The 10462-nt window shown below is 34.4% G+C and overlaps 1 protein-coding gene across 1 annotated transcript in view; it reads left to right on the plus strand.

The window, feature by feature from the left end:
* eIF1A (eukaryotic translation initiation factor 1A) overlaps positions 1 to 10462 on the plus strand; it is a 22883-nt gene that overhangs the window by 845 nt on the left and 11576 nt on the right. The window contains exons 2-3 of the mRNA XM_070129740.1: positions 8755 to 8849; positions 9803 to 9898. Of these exons, the coding sequence (XP_069985841.1) occupies positions 8755 to 8849; positions 9803 to 9898 (191 nt within the window). The remainder of the gene's footprint in view (positions 1 to 8754; positions 8850 to 9802; positions 9899 to 10462) is intronic.

Here is a 10462-nt window from a genome sequence, read left to right on the forward strand (position 1 = left end):
GATTCAAAGTCACTCATCTTGTTTACCTTGGCAGAAATAACACAACACTGACCGCATAACTCCTTACTGCGATATCCCAAGTAGTTCATGTGTTACTACGTGCTTGTCAGAACAAAATTTGGTAAATTTTTCGATTATGACAATCGGGACTTCCCAGACAATGTTTATATCATCAGATTTATTCTCATGTGATGAGAATGAATCTGATGATCATTTCCGTTGCAATCACAGCTGACGATCTTGATGTGTTAAGTTCCGTTAGCAGGGGAGGGCATGAAGTATATCAGGGAAATTATGGGGTAAAACAGGCTTAAATAAGAATAATAGCGAACAGAAACGTGTAAAACTATCACAAAAAAATGCTAAAAATCGGGCAATGAAACTCTACGGACATGGCCGCCACTTTTGGAAGTCTGTGCACCGACATTCCAGAGTTCGAAAAACTCTACGGAAACACAACCCATATTTCGGCAAAATCTACGGGATTCCACACCTTCAAGACCCAAAAAAACGTCCTAACCCATAACCCAACCTAACCTAACAATTTACGGTGCCGTGACTAGGTATGCCCTTTGGGTACTGCCCGAGGGGAGGGTTGATGGGGGGCAAGCCCCCCAACACCCCCCGGGACACATTCTCTTCACCTCGGTATGTACGGCAAGATAGAGCTCCATTCATAATGTAAACAATAAACCAAATACCTATTTATATCGTACTGCGATAGTTATTAAGGTCTTTTTCTTCTTCGTTTCCACTATATAGTCTTAAGAACAACCTAGAATCGACGTAAGACCAAAACCGAAACAGTTCTCGCTGGTCTCCTGTCACCGGACTGCCCTGGGAATCGTGCTGTCAAACCTGGCGGCAGAACGCGAAAATGCGCCTGTGCAGAAGGTGCTTCAGACCTATTTCCTTAAATCACTGTCGTATAAATTTTGAAACATGAAAAAGAGGTATAACAACGTGAACTTTCACGATGACAACATGGCGAGGGACTTAGAGAAAGATGGGTCGGTCTTCTTTCTTCTCTATCGTGTAACTCCTTTATTTTCGATTTGCACACCTTTTGCCATAGATGAGAAGTGTTTCAGTAACCCTGATTGTTATCCGCGGTAATTTTACCCAAAATTTGGCTAATTATCAGTGTCTGCTGTAACATTTATACTTTTAAAGTCATTTATTAATGTTGTTAAACTTCACTTATATGTTTTAAGATTTATCTATGCACTTATTTAGAATGAGGTAAAAGATTCTTATAGTGATGTGCGTAGATAGTGGAAGAAATCGAGTAGGATAGGACATAGTTTATGCTGCAGCGGCTTCATAGTCCCCACTAATTGACAAAAACACACTTCACCATCACTGCTCAGATTTTGTTCCATTTTGGTACGAGTTACTTATAGCGTCCTGTGTAGATGGGTGAAAAGGGACACCACCATCTTATAGAATGGAAAAAAAAACTGCAGCAGTTTTATAGTCACACTAAATGGCGAAAATATACCTTGTTATCACCGCTCAGGTTCTAAGTCCCACATCTTGTTTACCTTACCAGGAATAACACAACACTGACCGTTTAAGGGGACTATCTTGGGAAATGATCACCTTTCCCTACTCATTATATGCGTTTCGTCTTGTATATAATTTTGACCTTGCATCCCCATTTATATTTTTTGATTAAGGTCAAAATTTGAAAATTGGTTATTTACATGGCCTCAGGGCTCCGAGGCTCTAGTGAAAGCAACAAACTGTATTTGAATTGCATGAAAATTATGATCCCCATAACGTACCGAAGGTAAATTAAACAAAGAGAGATAGTCACTGGGTGTTTATAATTTTCGAGGATGATCATCTGTATGTGAACACATGCACATAAAGTTTAAAAAATGAATCGTCCTCATTTATTAGGCCCACATAGACTTTCATACCTAAATAATAAAATATATTAGTTATTCCTCTCAAACTGTTTTCTTCGATAAATGTCAATATTAACAGATTGCAAAGGGGAACAAGTGTAGAGTTGGTGTTTAGCCATTTGTGCCTATTATCTTTACTAAGAAGTGCTTAAAATCATGCAGACACCTACATGTGGTGGGATATTTGTAAATTTATGGTACCTTAGACCTACGTAACATCTAAACATAATAGTTTTTATTGGGAACGCACGAAATAGATGCGATAGCTTTATCAAGATGACAACTGCGCACACAAATGAGCTCAAAATTTCATATAGATTTTATTTCAGAGCAGATATTACTGAGTACTATCATCTTCAATATGAAATAATCAATATCTTGCATATGCATCTGAAGGTCAAAAATCCGACATTTAGATAACCTTTGTATTATAGTGGCCTTTACAACGGTAGCAACTAATTTCAAATCAAATCAAATTTACCCATGCTTTGATGTACTGACTGATGGGTCAAGTCTAACAGTAATATTTCAATCCTTACTTGCACAGCTGTTTTCAAACATTAGTGCTTCGTACTCGGTATATGTACAGATCACATCGTAAGCTACATAATATTACCAGGGAGTCTTGATAGAAGCTTATTTCGGGTGTAAAAGGACACAAAACATGTATATATATCTTTTTTATATTTCTCAGAATATTTTGTCATAAATCACTGATATAGTTTTTTTTTTCTGATAATGGTACAAAAGTGTTCCTCGAACATTCACAAAGTCTTATTTATGCACAACTCATTACTGAGATATCTGAAGTAGTTCATGTGTTACTACTCAAGATCTTGAATGGAGAAATGGTACTTGATCTCCTCAACAATTCTTTCACAGAAGAAACAATACCAAGAATTGACTTAATCACTAGATTTCCTGCAGAAAAAACATCAATTTTTTCGACTTAGTCTCTGGGAGGGTGTGTCGCTATCAGTAACAATTACCTATTCTGACAAGGAAGAGCTTAGTGTTACCTTATTTGGGTTTGAATGCAAGGGAGGTCAACAGTTTTATCTTGTAAGAACTTGCTTGGTAATTGGCTTGCTTTTACCCAAGCGCTAAAGGTGCAAAGGCCATTGTTGGCTGTGCAAATTTTTATCCTCCTTCCTTGTAAGTATGATTTTGCATCTTCATTCAGAATTGATTTCAGACAATGTGCAGTATATGAAATGCTAGAATAATACAAACCATGACAATTTTCTTCTATGGCAATATATTTGCAAATGCTTCCCAAAGGTGCTACATGCAAATGAACTGAGATGAGAGCCCAATTTCAGTCAATAATCATGTTTACATGTCACAAGTAAACATTCAGTTGACTGCAGAACTCGTTACTACGATGTGAAAACTAGTTAATGTGTTACTACGTGCTTGTCAAAATGATACTTTGTTAATCATCAGTGTCTGCTGTTCCACATTTATATTTTCAAGGACCTTTATTATTGTTGTTATACCTCATTTACATGTTTTAAGATTTATATAGTTTTGTACAACAATTGGTTTTGAAGAACCTTTTGCACACTCGCACGTGTGTGTTTTAGGACACTGGCATTTACTAGAGGATTCCCGGCCATTCAGTGATAAAGGTCAGCAAAAAATGTTTTGTTTTCGGTGTTGCGTCAATTCTGGGTTAATCTTAGACTATACAGTAGCGATGGACAAGAAATAGACCTTTATAATCATCGCAGTTTGATATCTGAGCCCATATGGTGTTAATTAATTGATTAGAAGTGAAGCTATCCACACAGTAGAGAGAAATGAAGGAGAGTTGGATAGTTTGGTGTTTCGATATATAAAGGCATTTTGTTTGTTGTGTACAGTATGGATGTAGCTCTATCTTGTCATACGTACCGAGTTGAAGAAAATGTGTCCTGGGTGGTGCTGGAGGGCAGAGCCCTCCATCAACCCTACCCTTGGGCAGTGCCCAAATTGCATGCCTAGTCACAGTAACTTAAATTGCTAAGTTAGGTTGGGTTATGGGTTAGGGTGTTTTGGGGGGGTTGGAAAGTGTGAAGTCCCATGGAGTTTTTTTGAATTTTAGAGGAGATATTCATAGAATTTCATTAGCCTATTTTTAGATTTTTTGTGCTAGTTTTACACATTTATGTTCGCTATTCTTCTTATTCAAGCCTGTTTTACCCCATAATTGCCCTGATATACTTCATGCCCTCCCCTGCTATCAAGACTAACAAATCAAGATTGTCGATGGAAATGGTACTTTGATCTCCTCAACGAATCATTTGCACAAGAAACGACACTAAGAATCGTTGAAATCAGTGGATTTCCTTCAGATAGATGTCAAAATTGTTTGGAAAGACCCCACTACCCTGTTATCCATATTGACCTTGATTTCCTGCATAGTTGTAATGGCTTTGTTCTATGTAGTTTCACAGATTACATGATGAATCTTTGAAGTCTTAGCTTTAATGTGAAAGAAAAAGACTATGAACCATTTTCCACTTCCGACAGTGGTTCCCAACTACATGGTTGCAGCTCAAAAGAGGGTTACCAAGGTCTTTCTGAGGGTTGCCAGAGGGTCTTAAAAGAAGAATAAAAGAATCCATAGCTGGATATGTCAGTAAAAGTTGATGTTTTTTATTTACATTTGTTTATTGAAATTCAGTTCATTGGTAATATAAACCTATAAAAGTATAGAATAACATTAGCTAATTTACATCTGGAATTATAGCAGCCACAAAAATGGTTGGATATATTAATAGATGTTCACACATTTAGGGTCGCTAGCCCAGGCTAAGACTGTCTTTAGGGTTGCACCCAAAAAGGTTTGGTAAACACTGGTTTACAATATGGTGCAGATTCTATATTGACTGACATGCTTACATGGATATCTGCTTTCAATGTGTATTTTTTATCTTCACCTCATATGCATGGCAAGATAGAGCTGAAACTTTGGAGGACCAAGTGGAATTTGGCTGTGAGCTGTACTTTTTGCAGTCTTTTTCCATTATTGTCTTCAGATTATTTCTTTCACCAATGACTACAATTTTTTTTCCTCTACAAGAATAGCATCTTCAATTTCCCCTACCTTGGTGCATCCAGACCATAAGGAATAATCACCCCCTGTATCCCCCTTTATTAGATCTTGGGTGGCATTTATTATTCCTATGATGTACAGAGCCCATATACCAGATGGCAAGCATGTTGGATTATGTCCACTAGATAATTGTTTCCTTAGCAAAGATCTCACAAAATTTATTCAGCAATCTAAATTGCTGTGACTGGGTGACTATCTGACTGGTGGATGATGTGGGGCTCTACATTGTCTTCTTTGTCATTGTTGGTATGAATGGTGAGATGGAGCTGAAACTCAACAGCACTGAGTGGACTTTCACTATGAATGGCGCTATCTATGTTCTTTTTCCTTTACTTGTGGTGCTGCCATTTGTGTGTGCAGATTTTTACCTTTACCAATGACTACAGCATTTTCTTCAATTTGGCCTAGCTTGGGCGTCCATATGGTAAAGATTATTCCCAAGATCTTTTTTTGTGTGTGGCAGTATCATTAATGTCTATAGATTATTTAATTTACTTTTTTCATTTAAAGGAACATTTAGATCAATTTGCCTTGGCATAGTGCATCTTCCATAATGTAAATGTTGACCCTTCTGATATTTCATTTGACTGGTTAACCATAAGTGGTCACATATTTATGGTTCTGTATGGCATGAATAAAAGTAGCCATTATAGGGTTAACCCACTAATGATGGTATAATTTCAAGCCGAAAATGATATTTTCCGGGCGGCTTCAAAATCGGCATGCGGACGAGTCTGGGAAACTACCCGCATGCTGTGCACCACTGGTGACCAAATCAGAGCACAAGCTCTGATCTAGTGTTGCACCGGCGGGATGCCTGGTAATATTTACTTCTCGGGGTGTCCCATATGTGTGACACCTGTTGTAATTGGGCTAAATTGCTGGGGATTGACTATCTTCATCTTACCTGTTTATACATGATGGAGGTTGGTTTGCTATCAGCAGGATGTGAAGTATAGAGGCTTTGGCAATGCTGGACAGTGCCATGTGAACTTAGATTCAAGGACAAGACTGATTCTTTCCTACTACGACTATCATTGTGTGTATTCTTTATGGCCATTTATCTTTTGTTTTTTACACCTTTTTTTGGTCCTTTTCTGTACATCAGCTAATTTTTGTAATCCTGAATGGATTTGGTCAAATCATAGCCTTACCAACTTACCAATTGTTCCATGAAAGTGGAAAGACGCCTTTTTCTGTGACAGTTCTGGACATTTTGTTTTTGAAAGCCTACATAGTTTTATTTTATGATCAATAAATTCTCTTACAAGGTCCTGTAATTATGATAGACAAAAAATATTTTACTCTATGAAAAAATTAAATGGTAAGAAAAAATTATACGATTTTGAAAGATATGTTAGTAAAATTTTTAAAGTAAAGATAAAAAGTAAAATTTTTAAAGTAAAGATAAAAGTTATTATAAAACAATTCTACCAAAAAGTTTTTTCAAGAAAATCTATGTAAAAGGTCCTTTTCATAGACAAGTATCTAAAGTTCCAATCTGTTTTCTCAAAGGGGGAGGGGATCCAGGAGAACAAGAACAAATTGCTTTAAATGAAAGAAAAAAAAAAATAGAAGTTGAAGGCTGTAATTTGTTTTATGTGATTTATAATGTTGTTAATATTTTGTTTTGATATCCTCATTTTTTCATGAATTGCAACATCATAATGTTTGCTTACTGTGTGATTTCAATATTGGAAAATACATTGCAAAGGACAATAGTTCTTACTTGTACTTGTTTAGTGATTTTTCAGATATTTTCAGCACTTCTATGTATATTTTTTATCAGGAAGTATATTACATAATTTCCTTCTTTGTGTCCTGAATAATATCAGCTTGCTTTCTTAGATATTACTTTTCTTTTATCTGTTGAAGGTCATGAACTGAAATGATAGCATAAGAATAGTCTGGGTTTATAGGTTTGACTTGGTAGCTGATTGTATTTTTCTTTCCTGATTGCTTAGATGTTTCAATAGAAACTGTTAAGATATTAATCTATTGATGCTAAGGTGGCATATGCATACATGCCCTCTCCACTGTGATTTTGATTTATTTTGTCTGGCTCATTGAAATGCTTAGTCACTATTTAGTCAACATCTAGGCTGATTATGCTCCTTTTTTTCAGTATAAAATGTTGATATTGCTATTTTGAATAAATGTAATGATGATATATTTGTAATAATGATAACAGTAATATTGATATCAGTATTAGGGGGAAAATCCTAAAAATTCAAGGAGTGAGGTGATCAGGTATAGTCAGGTTGTCTTGTGTGTGTATAAATTCCACAAAACAAAGCTTCTTCAGATAGCTTTTGCACCTGGTTTCAATGGATGAAAAAGACTTTAGGAGTTCAAGATCTGTGCAAATATAGATATAGGCCAGGCAGGGGCAGTATACATGTAAGGTTTATGAATGTTCTTTGTAATCTCATCTATGATTTATATTGTTGCAAATTCAAGTTGATCCTGCTAATTAGAAGAAACTTCTGTATCATTGGAAACCCTATCTTGATTATCTGTTGCAATAACATAAGGTAAATATTGCAGTAAATCTTACTTAAGTAATGAGTTATATTACACATTTAGCATATATAAATATGATGTCATCCCTACTTTTGTTGTCAAGGCAGATGGTGCTGTTTTAATTATTATTTTTTATTATTATTATTATTATTATTTTTATTATTATTTTGTAGAATATAGGAATGAAAATGTAGGAGACAGCTCAATTAATGTTTGACAATAAATCAAAAGGAATCTCTCAAGCTTTTCTTATTTCCAAAGCAGTATAACCTTCAACTGGGGAAAAATTGCATAAGGACATAATTTTTCCTTGTTGACATAAATACAGTGTCAGTGAAATGTAGGAAATAGCTACATAATGACAGTAAAGGGGGCTTCCAAGTTTTTCCTATTATACTGAATGCATAGTCTTCAAACTATGGCCATGTCATAGACAAAAAAGGCTGTCCAAGACCATTTCATTGGGAGTCAGACAGATGAAGATAATTACACATCAGTAATGACAAGTACACTTTGGAGACCCATTTTGATTTATTGTCAAATGTTAATTGACCCATTTTGTACATATTTACAGCAGTTTTTTATTAGGAAAAAAAGTCACTGCTCACCTTCACAGCTGATGCAATTGCAACAAACTTGTGGCACCAAAATTACATTGAATATTTAAAATGTGCAGTATCATCGTAATATAAGTAAGATTTATTGCAGTTTGTAGTTAAACATATTACTGTAATCAGTGATCTTCAGAAAGTCTATAACTATGTTAGTGTTTGTTTAAGTAAACCATATTTGCTCTGAGATGTTCAGCAGTGCAAATCTTTGTTAAAATTGCAAAAAACAGTCATAACTGTTTATTTAATTTTTCAATTAGGTTTGCATTGTTTGCAAGGTATCATTTGTAGTATTTTTGAGTTTACTAGTTTCTTCAAATAATTGAAAACCTACTTATGAATGCATATACGGTTATGTGGTTCAATTTTGTATTACAAACTAGGACAGTGGAAATATACAAGGAGGAAACCATCTTTTTTTTTGTATGTTTTGTTTTGTAGGTTTGGTAGCCTCTTTTGCAGGAAATTCATTTAAAGTTGTCACTGGTTATTTTTGTATATGAAGTGGACCCTTGCCAAGAAAACCATAGAAATTGAAATGTTGTGACTTGTCTTTGTGAAATATATACATATAGAGTAGTCATATTCAAAATGCTTCGTTTTTCAGGAAAGGGAGGAAAGAACAGGCGACGTGGTAAGAACGAGAATGAAGCAGAGAAGAGAGAGTTGATCTTCAAGGAGGAGGGCCAAGAATATGCCCAGGTAATATTTTTTTTGATTGAAAATCAAGAATTCTAAATTGCATTCCAGATTTCATAATGAAGTACTTAATTTCACTGTTGCTGAGTATTTTTTATTTTTCCTTATTTGTAGGTCTCATGGAACTACTACATCATTTCGGTCATTTTTGTTATTGTTGTTTTAGTATGATTTTTTTTTTTTTTTTACATGTTTACTTTTTGATGTAATTGATGAAAGTTTCACGTTTAAGACTGTTTATATAATCTCAGCAAGTCACTCTTGTCTTAAGCAATTTTTCCTTGCAAAAGAATGAATGTTTAGACAAACATTTGTATGTAAATGTTTTTCCATTGATTTTTCTTTTGTGGTTAGTTTGTTGCTCAATTGTACATATGACATGTGATTTATATATATGTATGTATGTATGTATGTATCTATCTATCTATACATATACATATATACATATATACATATATACATATATACATATACACATATACACATATACACATATACATATAGATAGATAGATAGATAGATAGATAGATAGATAGATAGATAGATAGATAGATAGATAGATAGATAGATAGATAGATAGATAGATAGATAGATAGATAGATAGATAGATAGATAGATAGATAGATAGATACATGTCTATGTCTGTCTATATCTATATCTATATATATATATATATATATATATATATATATATATATATATATATATATAATTTTTTTTTTTTTTTTTTTTTTTCTCATTTCTTTTTTTTGTCAATTTAATGTTCATATATTTTAGTTTTCACCTTTTTTTATCCTCAGATCTTTACCTGAAGGTAAATGTTGAGATTATATCAAAATTCTTTCATTGTTACTATGTTGCCATTTTTACTTAATGATTCCCATAGTTACTGCCATCTTTATCAATCCTGCTGGTTGGAAAACTTTATTGATCATCTTTTTTCTTCTAAATGTCAGGTGACAAAAATGCTTGGAAATGGCAGATTGGAAGCTCTCTGTTTTACCGATGGAATGAAGAGGCTCTGTCACATCCGTGGGAAACTCCGAAAGAAAGTGAGTAAATAAAAAGTCATGGACTTGTTTAGAAAGGACAGAGAGAGGGATTTTGATAAAGGAAAAAATCTTTCAGAAGCAATAGGAGTATCTAATTCCTAGACTTGATTGTATTAATTTTATGACCTCTTTAATTCTAGACTTTCACTTCATGTGTTGTAAGAACTGAAGTACAAACTCAGTGGTCATATAATATTACTATGTTACTCTTGTACTACATCCCATTTTCAAGGATTATGGTGCAAGTCTTACTTTGAGGTTTGACAAAGTGTTTTCTTTTTCTACCTGTCTTTCATTACTGTACATAGTCATATTAATTGCTAAAAATTAATTGGCAAAATTTAGAATACAGCTATTTGCTATTGTTTTAGTAATGTCTTTTCAGTAATGATACAAAGTAGAAAAAAAATATTTATACTATGTTGCTGTTAACCTTTTGGATCTGGTTGTGTCACAGAAATCATGGTTATTTAGGTAGCCAACATGGCGGATTTGCGATGCGTAGGCTGGGCAAGCATGTAGACCCATGACAAGACCCTGTGCCTCCCCTTTGCAAAGTTATTT

This window comes from Penaeus vannamei, chromosome 14 (genome assembly GCF_042767895.1).
Source record: "Penaeus vannamei isolate JL-2024 chromosome 14, ASM4276789v1, whole genome shotgun sequence".
Classification (NCBI taxonomy): Eukaryota; Metazoa; Arthropoda; class Malacostraca; order Decapoda; family Penaeidae; genus Penaeus; species Penaeus vannamei.